At 41.0% G+C, this 18,015-nt stretch overlaps 1 protein-coding gene across 2 annotated transcripts in view; it reads left to right on the top strand.

Moving 5' to 3' along the window:
- The window catches only part of RASGEF1B (RasGEF domain family member 1B), a 653,319-nt gene that overhangs the window by 615,465 nt on the left and 19,839 nt on the right, over nt 1-18,015 (top strand). For both annotated transcript variants that reach the window (XM_040237187.1, XM_040237188.1), the window contains 3 exons: nt 12,125-12,307; nt 13,970-14,092; nt 14,440-14,577. In XM_040237187.1, the coding sequence (XP_040093121.1) occupies nt 12,125-12,307; nt 13,970-14,092; nt 14,440-14,577 (444 nt within the window). The remainder of the gene's footprint in view (nt 1-12,124; nt 12,308-13,969; nt 14,093-14,439; nt 14,578-18,015) is intronic.

Genomic DNA, 18,015 nt, shown 5'->3' with positions numbered 1-18,015 from the left:
TGAGCGAGCGCTCTTGGTGCAGAGCGTTCCGCGAAAGCGAGTGGAGTGGGGAGTTCTCCTGCCTGGCCGCCGAGGGCGTCTGGGGCCACCCTTGGAGCGGTCACGGTGCCAACAGGTGCGGGATCCAAGCCGATGGGGTCCAGGAGGGGACAGGCTTGGATTTTTGCCTTGTTTTTCTCAGCCAGATCCCACGGCTAGGCCTTCTGTCTCGAGATCTTGGTACAGTTTTTGAGGATCTATCCGAGTCCTAGTCGCTGTTCATCCTCTCTTCATCCTCTTCTCCCTTCCTAGGTTGTTTTCTTCTACTTCTTGGCTAGTTTTCGTGCGTGGGGGGGGGGGGGGGAGGGGTGCTGTTTATTTTTGGTGTCGGAGGCTTAAAATCTTAAGGTTTGACTTAGAAGAGACAGGGGAACAGAAGTCATGTGCTCACCACTGACACGGTGATATTCTTTAATTCCTCTGTTTAGCTGGCTACTTGGGACAGAGTGTTCCCTTGCTCTTGCCTGAGCTCAGGTGAGTCGTCTTGGGTCACCTGGCTGGGAGATAGTAATCTGAACTGTGAGTACCTGGGAGCCTCGAGGGCTGCTGGGGGGAGGGAGGCTCCTTTCTCGGGGAATCGTGGAAACTTCAGTGCTGTTCCTGAGAAAAAGCAGAACAGGGGGTCTGGAGGGTACGTGGGTGTGTCTGTCTGTCTACGTACCACTGGAGTATTGATTCTCACCCTACCCCAGCGTGATTCGCGCAGGTCAGGCGAGAGCAAAGTAGCTAAGTCCTCTGACAGTGCAGAGTGGCGCAAGCGTACCAAGAGGGCGTCTCTAGGGAGCGACCCTCTTTTCTGAGTGGATGGATATGCCCATCTTTGCTAACGCATTCAGTGGGTATAGTGTATATGGATGGATATGGACACAAATTTGTGTACGTGTGTTTGGGTCGAAAGCGTCTCCAAGGAGTCGTTCGTCAGCAGCACCATGTGATAGGGGTCAGGGACTGCTGGTGCGTGTAGATCTATATTTAGACCTCGATGATCTGATGGCCTGGGAGGGTCTCAGAACTGGGTGCATAAAGGGGAAGAGTTCAGGGATCAGGCTTTTGCCCTCTTGATTAATGTCTGGTACAGTCAGACTCAGATGGGGTGAATAATTATTCTTTCCTTCTGAAGACAGCGGCTAGAGCTTAGCATGTGATGGCTGTGTCTTAATTTAAAACATAGACCGTGGTGATAAGCCTAGGCTAAGAAACAAGGAGGTTACAGTTCACCAGAATATACACCCGATCAGAGATTTGGGAGGAAAACAACTAGTCAGGTGAGGTTTAGGGCAAATGTAGACGTGACTTCTAAAAGGATGTAAAAATATAAATGCTAGGCCGTTGAGATTTTCATAACAGATTAAAAACTGTGGCAGCTTGTTGGATCCTATTATTAATGGTTATTTTATTTGGGGGGGAGGGAGGAGGGGGTTGGGCCAGGGAGGACCTGGGGCATTTTTGACAGAAATCAGGGTTCACAGTTGATGCTGTTACACCTTTCAGGCAAAAAGTGCAGAAGATCAGCTACTGATTAGCAAGTTTCTTGTTGCATTCTTCTACTACATGTTGGTCAATCCTTTGTTTTCCTAGAAGTGGCAACATTTCTGGCTACTAACCCTAGTACTTTCCAGTGGTCTAATGGACTATTAAAGTCTTAGAATGTATTTCACCCTTGGTGCATTTTCAGTCTTGCTCTATTTTATATGCTCCACTAGATACTTAATCTGATGTTTGAGATCCTACTGACTTTTGGAATAGAAAATCATAAACCATTTATATTTATTTTTAAAAATTTAATTTATTCTTATCCATATATTAAATATTTATATATTATTTATCATAATTCATGCTTCTTATTACTAACACTGGATTCTTACAGTCTAAAATTAGCTACTAGCTAATAAGCTACAATAGACAAAAAAAATATCAATCGAATAACACCTCTCTAGGAGAAAAAAGAAATGGTTAAGAAAATTGAAAGGGCAAATCTAGGGGATGGTCTGTGTTGGTAAGGTACCTAATATGGCAGAGGAAAAGGTGGGTTCAACTTCATCAATCTCCAGAGGTGGCCTGGAACAATTGGACTTTGGAGGAGAATTCGGATGACCCCAGAGAGAATATCTGTTTGAACAGGAGGTAAGGAAATGTATCCTCCCTTCCTTGGGAGAAGAATCTGGCATCTCTAAAGCAGGGACTTAGAATCTTGATTCTGATGCACAGATAATAGATGGAAAAGCCAACATTTTGTGTGGTTGTAAGGAGACGAATTATATTATTGAAAATACTGCTTATTAAGATTGATGAGGTTTTGGCTTTAGTGGTTGAATTCAGATGTTACCTCTCCTTCAGTTGTACTTTGGGGTTCGCAGCTAAATTTCTAAAAATTAGATTTGTGCAACCCTCTTATCCTAGAATGACAGATGTAGCCAAATGCTATAGGCAGATTTCTGCCTTGGAAATAGAGACTAGGGGTCTAATCAGTCTGGAGCCCTAACAAGTCACTCCCTCTCTCCCTACGCCTGCAATATCTGTGAAATTGATGAGTTGTCAAACTAGATGATTTATGAGTCTCTTTTAGCTCTGTGTTAGCTGGCTTATTTTGCTATACTATCACTTCATTCATTTGTACCATTTATTGGCTGTGGAAGAATGAAGGCTGAAGTAATGATCTGTGGTTAGATGTTCAGCTACTTTCTGGGTACACAAAAATGAAGACAGGAGAGTGAAATTTCTTATTGATGAAAATTATGTAGAGATTTACTATTCGTCTGAACTGCCTTTTGTTTTTCTCCTACAACTGTTTTTAAAAATGCTAGTTTTCAAGAAGGCTGAATGAGGAAAATTTTTTGACCTTTTAATTTAGTGTTACTATTAAAACTGACCATCTTAAAATCAATCTTTTGACCAGTCTGTATGTTACTTTATATGGTCTGTATATTACTTTGTTTCAAGGTATGTCTATGTCTAGAAGTCATTCAGTTGATTCATATTTTATTAGGAAACTCTGGTATGAAAATTCCTGTAACACAGAGAAAGCACAAGTTAGTCTTGTAAGAAAGGAAAGCACTATATAGACCACTAATATCCTTCTGTTTATCTAAAAGGGAAGAATGGAGGAGGGGTGGCAGATAAGGGTAATTTTTCAAGAACTTGCAGTCAAAAAAATAATATTATCTTAGTAACCATGTTAATAGAAAATTATACTTGTTTACTAAATGTCCTAAGTATCAGGTAAATTGGGTTTAGAAACATAAACCCTTTTAGTTAACGTTGCTTCCCCATTTGATATTCTATAATTTGACTTGAAATCTATCATGTGTAAGTGATGATTCCACTACTTATCTCTGTGCTGTGCAATATGGTAGCCAGTGCTGTTCAGTAACTAGCCACATGGGGATATATGAACTTAAGTTTAACTAAATTAAACAAAACAAAAAAATTGCACAAGTCATGTTTTAGGTGCTCAATAGCTACGTGTGTAAATGGCGGATGTGTTGGCCAGAAAAAGAAAGTTTCAAATATCTCAGCAAGTTCTTTTTGACAGCCCTTAATTAGATGATGATGATTTTGATTATCCAGAAGATCATTTGTATTCCTAATTAATTCTCATCATAAACAGCACCCAAGACGTAAGGAAATAAGACCGACTGGCTTTGTATGTTTGCAACTGTATATCATGAGCAATGCCACCTTCCAAAGTTCAGTAATTTGCCACAATCACAAACACCAATTTCTCAAAAAATTTCCCCCAGAACTCCAATTGTCCTTTTACTTTTCTAAACCAGCACCTACTGTTCTGCTAGAATGCACCAGCCCTTTCAACGACAAGGAACGTGGAGCCATCTACTGTTAAGGTCAGGAACTGCATGGAAGTTGTAGATGAAAAAACAGTGCAGGAAGAGTATGCGTGGGGATCATTTCCTACAAAAAATAAATAGTAAAGATTTATCTCAAAGAAAGGTTTCAAATGATCCTCCAGGCCTATTTATAGTTTCCATGTACTGAATTGTTATTTTGTGTCTTGATAAACTGCTGACAAGATATTCCCAAGTCAAAAGATGACAAACTTTAGCTTTGTTTTTCTTCCAGGGAAACCAAAGATAGTAATTATTTGAGTCAGAATTCTTTCCCTTAGTTAATTAGGAATTAGTTTTTTTTTTTTTTAAAGGTAGCATCTAGGGCAAATGAAGCAAAATGCAAATTCATTTTTTACGTGGAATCCTGTAACAAATCAGGAAATACCCCTATTTCATCCTTATAGAGAGAAATAGGACCTTCTTTCCTCAGAAATACTGATTATTTCCCCTTGACTGTGAGATCTCCTAAGCATCTGGGGCTCAGTTCCAAAGAATGTACTTATCTGGGAGTTACTTACTTTTTGTTCTCACGCCAAAGAGATGAGTCAATTCTTACTTGTCTGCTCTGTATTGTTTGTAATCTCAACACAATACCTCTTTTTTCAAGGAGGTTAACAAAGGTGTAGCTTTTCTAGCATCCAGAGATGCTGCTAGGAAGAAATGAGAAGATAATCTTTTGAGACATTTTCAAGCTCAAAATAAGCATGTTTTAGATAGTGTTGGAAACTTGATTTTACTTTCTTTTAACTCAGATCCATAATTAGAGAAACACTCTCTGAGCCTACTGTTGACTGTTGTCTTCTGAGATTCCGCAGTGCCTGAAGGAGGATAAAAGTACTTGAGATCCCAGCTGGAGTCAAGCTGAAATATGTGAACTCTTTTTTCATTCCCATCTCTGGAACCTCAGGTGGGAAAGGGAAGTGGTGGCCTCTCACCAAAGGGCAAAGTTCCTCTGGAATCTAGATGGGAATTTGGGAACCAGTCATTCCCGGATCTTAAATTAAGCCTCTCCTTACTAAGCAAATATGGTTTCGAAGTTCAACTGTGATAGAGTGGCTATCCTCTACCTCACTGGGACACATGCCCAGCATTTTTTAACAGAAGCAAAAGGATGGTAATCAATATAAAGGCATTGGGTTTATTAAATATCTCACCAAGGCACTCTATGATGAAATAGGGAGAAATACACCTCTCTTTTTTCTTGCACTCCTACCCTTTGCAATCTCATTCTCCTGGGTGTAAATGAAATGCTGACTTGACATCTTGGTAGAAATTTACAAAACACCTAAAGCAGATGTTGAAGGATGGCCTTTGATTTAGTTCCCACACCCATCTTTCCCTGGCCCTCTTTTCCAATTTGCATTGTCACCTGAAACCACCTTAGCCTCATGCACCTGCCTCCCCATAAATAACCTTGTGCAAAAGCAGTCGCTGATTCAAGCACAGTCTGCTGTTTCGAGAAAAGGTGGCTTTTCATCTGGTGCCTTAGTTGGTTTGAAACCATTAGGCATGCCTTTCAAATCCATTCATCCCTTAAATCACCCAGAGCCTGCTTCCTTGCTGCTGGATCAATGTCACGCTGAACTCTGGCAGGGTCCTTGAAAGAACATGATATATCTTTGTGACTGAATTAGCTGCTCCTGTGAGATATCTTGTCTGTCAACCAACTTTCCAGGTTCCCAAATTCATTTTAAGAAAGAGCATTCATCTTGTATACCTGGGTTGGGTATCGCTTACTTCCCCTTGGGAAGTTTCCCAGAAGAACCTGTAATCTGTATGCTAATTCTGGCAACTCAAAGCTTTCTTTTATCCTGGGTCATTGTTTTAAAAACGAAATTCATTTCCCACTGTCTCATTGCCTTCTCTCCATTCCAAAGTCCTAAATTTGTGGAGGGTGTGGGCTGGGGGGAGGCCTATTTAATTATCTCTGCCCCCCAAAAAAGAAGTGTCTTTTTCATTCTCTTTAACTCCACTGGAACAGTACTACCAGGAAAAAAACCCCCAAATTTATTGCTTTCTAAGGAGCCAGTTTTGAATGTGTTACACCAAGGTTCTCTTCAGAACCACCATATTCTCCTTCTTTGAGGAAGTGGGTGATAAATACGATCCAAGTTCTGTACAGGCCAGCACACATACTTCCTAATCTGAGATCTGAACTCTCTAAAAGTATATACACATTTGTTGGTTGATTTCTTGCAGAGAAGTTTGTGATCTCCCTAAAAAGCTAGAGCCACTGGCCAAATAGAATATATTCTGAATTTCCAGCAACTGGGTTACAAATGAAACTTTGCAAGGTGAGAACTGTTTGTGAGGTTAACCTGTCTCTTAAGCCTTATCTTCCTGGTAGTAATTTGAATAGAGTCAACAGCTTTTTCAAGCATCTCACATAAATCTCACTTTTTCCAAAGGAGTTAACTGCTTTGAAGTTTGACTTAACCAGCAAATTAAGGACAGTACTTAATCGCCTCAGGGAAGAAATGGCAATCCGGTCCAGTATTCTTGCTTGGAGAATCCCATGGACAGAGGAGCCTGCGGGCACCAGTCCATGGGATCTCAAAGAGTTGGACAAGACTGAGCAGAGCACAGCCCTTAATGCTGTCACTTATTTCAATTTTGGAAAAAAGTGAATTTCTCCTAAACCAGAATTTTTGCTAGCTGGTCCCCACAGCAGGTACATTGTGTTGGGCAAAATTTGTACTAAAGAAGGATGGAAAACTTGGTGGAGGATGTGCTAAAGAAGGATGGAGAAGTTAGTGTTGAGATTATGTTGGAAAGGATAGAGAAGGTAAGTAAATTGAGAGTTTACAGAACCCAACAGACAGAACATAGTAATTGTGAGAACTGTAAAGAGAAGGTTTGCTGCAGATAAGAAGCCAGAGCTTCACTGAGATTAAAGAAAATAAATGGAAGCTGTGGGTAGGAACTACGTTAAACTCAGTCCTTCGTCCACTGGGGTAACATTAGCAAAGGATTCCTGGAATTAATAGCTCCCGGGGCTAAATGCTTCTTTGGATTCTTGTGTCCAGTACTTGGACATTCTGTGAATTTGTTTTCTTAAACAAAAACCAAGCCAATATTTAATCTTCTGAGCCTCCCTATTTAATTCTAGAACTGTAGCAGGTTGAACTAAAGTCTTGGACATCAAGTTTGAGCAATGCTAAATAAACAGTTCCTGATGTGGGTAATAAGAGGAAAGATACTTGAGAGAAAAAAATTCCACTATGTTTATCTTTGGAAGTATTTAAAAATCTACTTCACAAACAGTACTTTCTGTGCCATTCTGCTGACCTTTCCTCTTGTTTAACAAATACATCTATTACACAAGGCAGTTGATCTTTCCAGAAAACAGACTGGCCACTTGCTAGAGATTGTCCAGAAATTAGTTATGCCTACTGTGATCTATGAGCTTTCTTTGTGTCATTTTATCTCATCAGATTTTTTTTTCCTGGAAATCTATAAAGTACACACAAGTAAATATCACTGTATTTCATTGAATCTAAGATGTCATCCATTATAAGATGCTCTTTTATATATTGCTAAAAAAAAAAGACTGATGGTTAAATGCATTTTCTTGTCACTCAACTATCTAATGGATCCCAATTTCAAAGAAACTAAAATATAAAGAAGTGTATATTAGAATCTCTGAAATCTTTGACTAGAGGGGATTATTCTTTGATGGCAAAGGTCAGTATCTTAAATACTTCTGTTGACAGTGTTGCTTTTTAATAAGAGTAATTAATGGCCTATCATACATCTTTGGAGCAAGGATTTATGTAGAACTTGTAAGGCATATAAATTACTCTAACAGACTACAATTTGGGACAGGCTGACAGGCTTTTCATTTTATGGGTAAACATTAGAAGTTCAAAGAAGACCATTTGCAATACAGCATGATGTAGAATTGTACATTTTGAACCTGGAATGTGAAGACCTAGGTTTGAAATACAGTATGCAAGTTGAATTATCAAGATGGTTTGTGGTCAAATCAATCAGCTGATCAGCAACAGAACTTTGGGCTAATTAGAAGGCAGAAAGCAACCAGTGACATGGTCTTTTCTTAAATTAGATTTTTAGTAAACTATAACCCTAGTTAAGTTATCTCAGTTTACCATCCTTTGCTATTTGCAGTATTTTCTTTTGGTACCTGGTCAGAGAGTTTTCGGAGAAGGCAATGGCACCCCACTCCAGCAACTTCACTTTCACTTTTCACTTTCATGCATTGGAGAAGGAAATGGCAACCCACTCCAGTGTTCTTGCCTGGAGAATCCCAGGGACGGGGGAGCCTGGTGGGCTGCCGTCTATGGGGTTGCACAGAGTCGGACACGACTGAAGCGACTTAGCAGCAGCAGCAGAGAGTTTTTGGTGTGTTGATATTTTGTACACAGTTCCCAGGAACAATACAAATGCCCTTTGTCATTGCTCTAAAAAATGCTCTAACTTTGCCATAAAGGAAATTGCTAGTTTGTTATTATTTAGAATTTTGGAAGGAGAGAGCAAAAGAGGAAATAATTTTCCAGGTGAAGAATATACCTAGGGGTGAGTAAGTGACTCTCCAAAGTTTTCAAGGCTCTTAAGCCCCAGACGAGGGCTTCACACAGTCTGCGTCTTTGTCCATATCTGGATCCTTGTCCACTTTATGGGAGTAAATAAGAAGTACTTTTGGTGCTGATTTTTTGAAAGGGAATTCTGAGTAATTTGTGACCATTTTGTGGGTTAGTGATTCCTGTCGACCAACTGAAGGCCGCAGGGGTGTGTGTGTGCAAGATGCAAGGAAGTTCCATTGGGCTCACGTGATGCTGTAGCCATGTGACTGTGTGGTCCTAATCTGGTCACTTCACCTCACTGCACAGGTCTCAGTTTGTGCATTGGTGGACAGAGGAGAGTGGACCTGACTGTCCTGGCGCTTGGACCTCGGCCGCTTGCATAACTGTTTTCTAGTCATTGCTGATCCCTTAGCACCTAGCTACAGCCTTAGATGCTAATCCCTTAGCATATGTTCCCCACCTAGTTACAGCCTTTGAATCCTTACTCTTCAAAGGGCCTCTGGGCAACCACTTCAGATTGATTGCAGCTAGAAAGTGAAATGAAACCTATTTCCATCTTCAACAAGTTGATTTCCTATGGTCCTTTTGAACTTTTGGCACTTTCTGATTGTCTGAAATTCCCAACTCTTGGCCTACTGTCTCCCCAAAGCACTTTACTATGATGGTTTCAGTAGCAATGAGTGAGTGGAAAAATCAAGGAAAATTCATGATTCTTGGCAGAAGGGGGAAAAGAAAACCTTCAAGGGGATGATGGAGTGAGTTCCACTTGTCAACCTTGGATGCCAAGGATACTGTGTGGTTTTAACCATCTACAGCTTTTTTAAGCCAGAGGCAGGTGACCACATCCAAATGGAAGGTTCCTTCCAGGCTGTAACTTTTAGATGTTTCTCATCTCAGTTTCTGGTGTCCCAGTTTAAGGACATGTTGACTTTCTCAGGGCAAGGGCAGATGGTCTCTTGTTTTTTTTCCCACCAGGGACAACCCATTTGCAAAGATTCTATTGCATGTGAAACAGACTCACAGAAAACTGGCAGTTTGAAGAGGACAGAAGCATACTTTGTCCATTGTCTTATGAAATGTTGGCCTTGAGTTGTTTATTTAACTGTGATTCCTGTGTATACGATCTTACCAACTAAGTGGAGAGCATTTGTGTTAACGTCTACATCTCATTGTTCCTGGTCCCTTGGTCATTATGACCATGTCCCGCCCAAGTTAGAGGGATGGCAGCGATGACTCTGGTGGTTACCGGTCTCCCAGTGATTCTCAGTGCTCACTTTCTTCCCATCTGTGACTGTATTTTTGCAGTATAGTTGATTTACAATGTTGTGTCCGTTTCAGGTGCACAGTAAAAGGATTCAGTTATATATACTGTTGCTGTTCAGTCGCTAAATCATGTCTGACTCTTTGCGACCCCATGGACTGCAGCATACCCGCCTTCCCTGTCCTTCACTGTCTCCCGGAGCTTGCTCAAACTCACATTCATTGAGTTGGTGATGCCATCCAACCATCTCGTCCTCTGTCGCCCGCTTCTCCTTTTGCCCTCAATCTTTCCCAGCATCAGGGTCTTTTCCAGTGAGTTGGCTCTTCGCATCAGGTGGCTCAAGTGTTGAGCTTCAGCAGCAGTCCTTCCAAGAATACTAAGGGTTGATTTCCTTTAGGATTGACTGGTTTGATCTCGCTGTCCAGGGGACTCTCAAGAGGCTTCTCCAGCACCTCAATTTGAAAGCATCAGCTCTTCAGTGCTCAGCCTTCTTTATGGTCTAGCTCTCACATCCCCACATGACTACTGGAAAAAGATATTCTTTTTTCAGATTCTTTTCCTTTATAGATTATTACAAGAGATTGAATATAGTTTCCTGAGCTATACAGTAGGTCCTTGTTGTTATCTATTTTATGTATAGTAATACATATCAATTAATCCCAAATTCCTAATTTATCCCCACCACCACCTCCCGCCACTACTTTCCCCTTTGGTAAACACAGACGTTTGTTTTCTGTGTCTATGAGTCTGTTTTTGTTTTGTAAATAAATTCACTTATATCACTTTTTACGACTCTGCATATGAGTTTTATCATATGAGGTTTATCTTTCTTTGTCTGTGCTATTTCATCGTGGATGGTTTTATGTTCTCCCTCAGTATTGGTTTATGGATGGGATAGACCACAAAATACTGAAGTTATTATTTTTCTCCTTTTTCACTTTCCTGATGCTTCTTTCTCTAAATGCCATTTCACCTGCCAGGGCGGCTTTTCAGTGGGTGTTGTTTGTTCCCAACACCCCACCCCTGGCGGCTCCCTGCCCAGGCACGTGCAGGTACTGTGATGCTCTGGCCCCCGTGGGAGGCTGGCAAGGGGGGACCTGGGACAGACGTGCTTGGAGAGGGATGTACAGCCACAGGCAGACCCCACTCCCCGCCCCCATTCGGATGCACATATCTTAAGCCTCTTGAAAAGAAGGATTAGTCCAGGTTGTGTCCTCTCCTGCAGCCTCCAGACACCCTGGGCCTGTCAGTCCAAGCCCTGGAGTTTGTCTTTCCCTCATTGTTTGCCTCTGAAACCCTCCATCTCTGCAACTCAACTCCTGAATGCCTCCATTGTCCACACAGGCTGCCGGAAACGGGAGTCTGTTCTGGGGCCAGGAGCTCCATTCCTTGGAATCCAAGTAATAACTTAATAGCCTCTGGCCTCCACCAAATACCCTCTTATGCAGGCTTTGTGAGCAGGAAAGCACACACAGGGAGAGGACGTCACAGCGCTCCTTCTTCCTCAGTCACGTGCTTTCTCAGCCTGTGTGTTTACTGAGTACTGAGGCTTTATAGAGCCCTTCACCCCGAAAGAATTTAACACAAAGGGGCAAAAATGAATAGCATCAGACTTCCAGTGAAAGCTGGGGAGTTGGCATTAAATCTCCTGATATATATATATGCATCTATAAACTTACACAGTGCTTCCCTGGTGGCTCCGTGGTAAAGAATCCGCCTGCAGTGCAGGAGACTCTGGTTTGATCCCTGAGTTGGGAAGATCCACTGGCGAAAGGAATGGCAACTCCAGTATTCTTGCCTGAGAAATCCCATGGACAGAGGAGCCTGGCGGGCTAAGACAGTGGGATTGCAAACAATCAGCCATGACTTAGCGACTAAACAAGAACATAAACACACACACAAACATATGTACACACAGAGACACTTTAATTCTAGGCTTTTCTTAGGCTTGAGTTTTTCAGCTTCTGTTTTGGTTATCTCCTAATATGCCCAAAGCTAGTCCAATATTTCTTAAGCATGATGTAATTCTTCCCCACCAACTTTGAAGGAGCATGTTTCCACTTTAGGATGATACTTGACCGGGAGGATAAAGCAGTTTAAAGCTCAACCCCTCTCCCTGCCTTCCCAACCAAATGTGAAGGAGTAAGATCTAAACGCAGCAGCCAGAGACTTGGCTTTAGGTATAGATTGGCACCTTGGATCCAGGTGTTTCATGGTACTTTATTGGACACGATTGGTACTCAAAAATATGCATTCGTGTGCTGTTCAAAAGCAGTGTACTTCTTGATGAGTTCTGAGATTGTTTCAGAATCTAACCTGGGTTAAAAATTGCCTGCTTCTTCATGCCTGTGAAAGCCTCATGCCTATTAAAGTTTGCTTTTCTTTGGGGCTGCCTATTACTGACACCATGTTTCTTCCTTTCTTATTCGTTTTAGGAAAGCATGCCTCAGACTCCTCCCTTTTCTGCCATGTTTGACAGCAGTGGTTACAACCGAAACCTCTATCAGTCTGCAGAGGACAGCTGTGGGGGGTTGTATTACCATGACAACAACCTCCTCTCCGGGTCTCTGGAAGCGCTCATCCAGCACTTGGTACCCAATGTGGATTATTATCCGGATGTAAGTATTCACGTGTTTCTGAAACACATCCTTGGTATCCAGCAGAAATTACAATAGAGTGAACAGGGACCCTGGGTGCTCCAGAATTACATCTGCGTCGCCAAGAATTTTTCTAACAAGAAGTTGCATGTTGGTTATTGAGTGCTTTGAGCCTGGATACGACAGTTCTGCATATCAGTTTTCTTTTCAGGGTTGGCATCACAGTGTAGATAGTCAGAGACCATCTAAATAACTGTAAGGTTTGACTCATGCTTGTACCATGATCCTTAAATAGAAATGCCAGACAACCTTGGATGCTCCTCGAATGTTTAGTGCCTTTCTGGTTTCCAAGGCCATCACTATGTTGAGAAAGGTGAAGTGACACAGGGAAGCTTCATAGAAAAGAGAACACGAGTTACATTCAAGAGGCAATTCTTTGTAGAGTGGACATCAGATAATATGCTTGCTTATGTTTTCCTTAGATCCCTGACATTTGTATAGGTAATCCTTTCTAATTCAGGAAATCCGTTTATATTTTCTCAGTCTTTAGAGCAATTCCAAGAGACTCAGAGGGGAAAGAAAAATTGAAATTTGGGATTCAGTTGGCACATGGTCTCACACCCGACATCAGCAATCAAACCCGGGTTTTCTATTTCTAGAGCAAGTGATGTTTCTTCCCACTTCCTTGTGCTGTGGCTGACCCCGTACCTCAAAAGCTGCTTGTTGATAAAGGTTTCATGAAAATATCCAGACACTGGATTCAAATGCTTTTAAATATAATAATGACCTTGGTGTGCAAACGATAGTCTGTGCTTGCCACTGGAGTTCACCATAGTGTTTGTTACTGAGTTCTCTCTCTCTGTGTGTGATTTGTTACATAGCATTTTCAAATATGTTGCCACACAGGGAAAACTTGTAATCAAAAATAAAAGGCATCCCTTGTTCAGCCCTGTAAGTGTTTATGAGCTATAAAAGGGTGCCTCAGGGGGAAAAAAAAACCCATGGAATTTTTCTTTTTATTTGGAGTCTGAAGCTATTATAACACATAAGCATTACTTCATTACTGGCTTCTTGGGAGACAGTGTGCTTAAAGAAAAGTATATAGTGTGATATTATGTTTTATCAAATTGCTTAGCCTTTGAGCAAGTAAACAGATGACTTGAACGCCTGTCTTTGAATGTTCTGACAAGCACACAAATGCTCCAGTGTGTAATACTGGACCCACTGGAGAATTCTTGAACTGATGTGGGTAGGGTGGTTTTTTTGTTTTTTAATTTCCATTGAGTTACCATAATATTTGGACACAGTACAAGATTCTGTATGAGTGGTGTATGTAAGTTAGATTGATCTCCGTGGGCTGAATTTCATTCTTCTTCACTGGGCTGAGTTATATGTCCTGGTATGCAGGCTCCCAGAGGATAGATGTAAAAATGTGCTGTGAATAATTTAGTAGCTCAACTTATCCTGTACTTCTGTTATTTTTAATATGGTTTAAGGGAAAAGATATATCAGAAGGTAAAGGAGAAATCCATCTTGTTTTCCTACTAGTAAGCATCACTTTTGAAACTACAGCATTTTCTCTTTGATCAGGAGAACTTGATATGTGATGTCTCGTGTTTAGGGGAGAAACTAGTTTCAGATGTAGGATCTAACCATGATAACTTTTTTTTTCTCTTGCCACAGAGAACGTACATTTTTACCTTCCTGTTGAGTTCTCGGTTATTTATGCATCCATATGAGCTAATGGCCAAAGTTTGCCACTTGTGTGTTGAGCCCCAGAGACTAAGTGATCCCAGCAGTGATAAGGTGATGATATATTTTGAACTTTACTTTTTTTCTATTGGGTTTGGTAGCTTTATGGCTTAAATCTTGTGAACTGGGTCTCCTGAAGTAACCATGGCTTCTCCCTGGGCTGAGGAGTATCATGGCTATGCAAAGGGAATGGAATACGATATAAAGAACAAATATAAGTCTAGTGTCATGGAAGATCCCTAGGTCCTTCCTGAAGTTGGTAGCACTTAACATTGATTTGGGAGAGGGGGACTAGAGCTTCTTTAGCCTCAAAAACTTTGCACTAGAAGTTTATCAGTAGCGTTGTTTGTAATTATTTGTTTGATGAATATCACTGAATTCCGTTTGCTTTTCCTCCCTAGAATCAGATAAGAAAAATTGCACCGAAAATCCTTCAGCTCCTGACAGAATGGACAGAAACATTTCCTTATGACTTTCGGGATGAAAGAATGATGAGAAACTTAAAAGATCTGGCTCACCGAATAGCCAGTGGCGAGGAGGTTGGTAACCTAAATTGAGTACAGTCATTCGGATTTCCAGGCAGGGTCTTAGTTGGGAAGTGGTGCTGACTTGTACATTGGCATCTCCACTGCTTCCTCTGGGTTTCTGCCTTTGGGCAAGTCCTCTCCACAGAGCACTGTTCTGTTTGGTGTGCCAAACAGAGCTGATTAGACGATCCCACTTCAAAGGGGTGTGATCTAAAGTTTTATGTTATTAATTTGGGGGTATGTTCATGTCAGTTCATGCAGAGGATTCATGCTATAAGTGTGTTTTCATGTTGTTTTATTGATTCCTCTCTTCCTTCCAGATAGGTGTGATCTAGCAAGTTAGATAAAGAATATCACAGTAGGAGATATAAATACTAATGCATGTAAAATAACCTACTTATATGTTAACAGATAATAAGGAATATATTACTAAATCAGAAATAGTTTGTATCATGGAAAGGAGAAAACAAATAGTCTAATATTAAGAACCGGTTGACTAGGACAAGATTGTTTTATTTCACTGTAAATCTCTAGGTAAAAAGAAAACACAGTTGGTTATATAATTTTCACTATCAGAAGAGCAAAACCATATAAATTCTTCAAAGAATTAAATAAAAAATTTTAAAAATGTCCTGCAATGACTTGGTGAATATGATCATGGAAACTGTTCTGTGTAGTGTTTACAACAAATACTCCTTGGTAAAAACTGTGGCCATTAGATTATTATAAATTACCAAAGGTAATTCTTTAGGAGTAGAAAAGACAGAGAAAAAAGGATTCAAGTCTTGTGCCCAGAAGTTGATTCAAGGCTAGCACCTAGACTAGGTAAAGATGGAAAATAAGTCTGTTAGATAATCTTTCATAAATATCACGTTCCTCAATTGAGCCTTTGATAAGCACTAACTAGCTATGACAAATTCAAGGTTATCCTCTTTGAAGCAAGCCTGGAGGACTGGTATTCTGTGTTGAGGCTTGTTGGGCAAGGAGGCCTTTGTAGTTTCCGTGTTGCTGGCGTGCTCCAGGGAACACATTACTTAGGCCCAGATACAACATTCAAAAAAGATAGATGAAGGATTTGGCAAAGCCAGTGGTGTCTTGTTTCATTTGTTTTAAAATGCATTTTCCCATTATGGATACCCTAACTGGAGAAATCATTCTTTCAGTGATGTGCCGTCAAGATCCTATAACAAGACACCCTATCTATTCTGTCTACTTCTAGTGAATACATTTTAATACTGTTTCCCCAAACTTAAAAAAATCAGACAAAATTTTCTAAGATTAACACTTGAAAAATGTGCACGTGCTTCCCACATTATGTTTTCATGAAAGTGGAATTAATCCTTTTACAGTTCCCCTATGACTTTGTCAAGCTATGGGTTGGGAAGATTCCCTGGAGAAGAAAATGGCAACCCACTCCAGTGTTCTTGCCTCAAGAATTCCATGGACAGAGGAGCATGGTGGGGTAGCAAAGAGTCGGACGCAACTGAGCGCATAAGCACATATGACTTTATATTGAACACTGGTGCTCAGAACAGCCATAACTTCTACAAGGCTGAATGAGTAGTTCCCTGGGTCCTTTTGCAAATTCTGACACTTGTAATCATTTTGCTAGTTTGTGTGTAACAGGTTCAAGCAAGATAGGAGAATTGGTATGTTCATCACTCATATAGGCAAAGTTAGGCATCACTGTTTTTTAGTAAATCTTTTCTTAGAGGGCTAAGCTGCTATGCTGCATGGCAGAAGCAGGGCTGTCTCAGTGACCTAAGTTTATGACAAGCTGCTCAAAAGATGAGTGGCATCATAAGGACTTTTTCTTGTGTGAGGCTAAGCCCTGAGTCAGGCAGCACTTCATTTCAGTTAAGTTGTGTTTAGATACTTAACTTGATGTGGCAGTCAGCTTCCTTTTTCTCTATTGCCTTTTTAAAAGGTAGAAATGATGCCTTGTTTTTTTTCCAAAGGAATACCTTAAAAATCTTTTTCAGATACAGTGCCAAATGGATGGCTTTTTGTCCTTCTTGTCATGGAAGTTCATGAAGGGGATCGCTGCTATCTGTGTTGGCCAGATTGGGTCCGATCTCTTTTTAACAGGATCAAGCCATTCAAGAATTGGATGCAACCAAGCAAGGGAGCCAGACAGCCTTGTGCCTGGGCTTCTTCTCAGCCCTCCTGTGTTCATAATAAATCCTTGATAAACCTTGATGTCTTCAGAGAGTTATAAGTGTGAAAAGAGGAGATGAGAAGATAAGCCAAGTGTAACCACGGAGTTGGTTGATTCATCTAGGGCTGGAGTGGAGAGATGTCACCTGCCATGATTCGATTGGGTTTATAGTGAGATGCTATTCCTTCAGCCACTTATATAGCCAGTATTCAGAAATGGGTCCATGATTTGGCAGCTGGTTGATTTGAGTGCTCTGGCAAGTCCTCTAAATTCTCTGCTCCTCCTTCATTTCTATCAATCCTAAGAGGTAAAGTTTTGTGATTGATGCTCTTTTCCTCGGTTCTGTGCTTACCTGAACTGGCAGACCAGTTACCTGTCTTGGGCTGAAGTGTCTTTCCTTGGAGAGATCTTCCCCCACCACCCAGCCATGGCACTCCCCGTTGTTGGCTTTCACCACCAATTTCTTCATAGCACTCTGTGATTAGTAATTACTTTCTTTATGGCTTGTTTTCCCCCCTCTAGACTCCATGCTGTGCCCCTTCTGCTCACATAGCACCTTAACTCCTAGCCTGGTACCTGGCATTTAATGGGCACTCAGGAGTGTTTGAATGGATGATTGAATGAATGAATTAACAAACTAATCAATTACTGGAATAGGAAAAAATATTTCCCTCCACTGGAAAAAGGATCTCCCTTCTTGGGAAGGAGTGTGAGCTTGGGTTGGGACTTGCTGCATCTTGCCTGGGACTTTTTTTTTTTTTTGGCAGTCAATGGATCCAGGTGTGCTCTCTATGTAATTTAGTTGAGTTCTGAATCTGCTAGAACAGTTCCGCATAATATGACCTAATATGTTTCCTGCCTCAGGATTTGCCCAAAATGAGCAGGTTTATTAGGACTTGGCTGCAAGGAACCCGAAATGAAACTGATGATTGAATTACATGACAAATGACTATTGTGGGTAGAATGCAATTTTCTCTTCCTTAAGGGGCTGGTCTTTATTCTATCTTTATTTGCCAGGTAATTACTGACACTGGCATTTGAAGTTATAAAAAAGATCAAGTACATATTTAGCAATCCATGATTCAGGAAGGAAGCATGCTTAATGACACCAAGCTTTGGTTTCTCAAATGGAATCAAGTCACAGCAACAAACTTTTCAAAGAGGTCACACACATACATATTCCTCTCTGTCTCTCTCTCTCTCTCTCACACACACACACACACACACACACACCTGTGTGTGCACCTGCACACATACTTGTTCTTTGTTATTTGAATGGCTTTTCCCCTATG

The sequence above is a fragment of the Oryx dammah genome, unplaced genomic scaffold (genome assembly GCF_014754425.2).
Source record: "Oryx dammah isolate SB20612 unplaced genomic scaffold, SCBI_Odam_1.1 HiC_scaffold_3, whole genome shotgun sequence".
NCBI lineage: Eukaryota > Metazoa > Chordata > Mammalia > Artiodactyla > Bovidae > Oryx > Oryx dammah.
The sequence above is the reverse complement of the archived record's forward strand: the minus strand, read 5'-3'. Positions and strand labels throughout refer to the sequence as shown.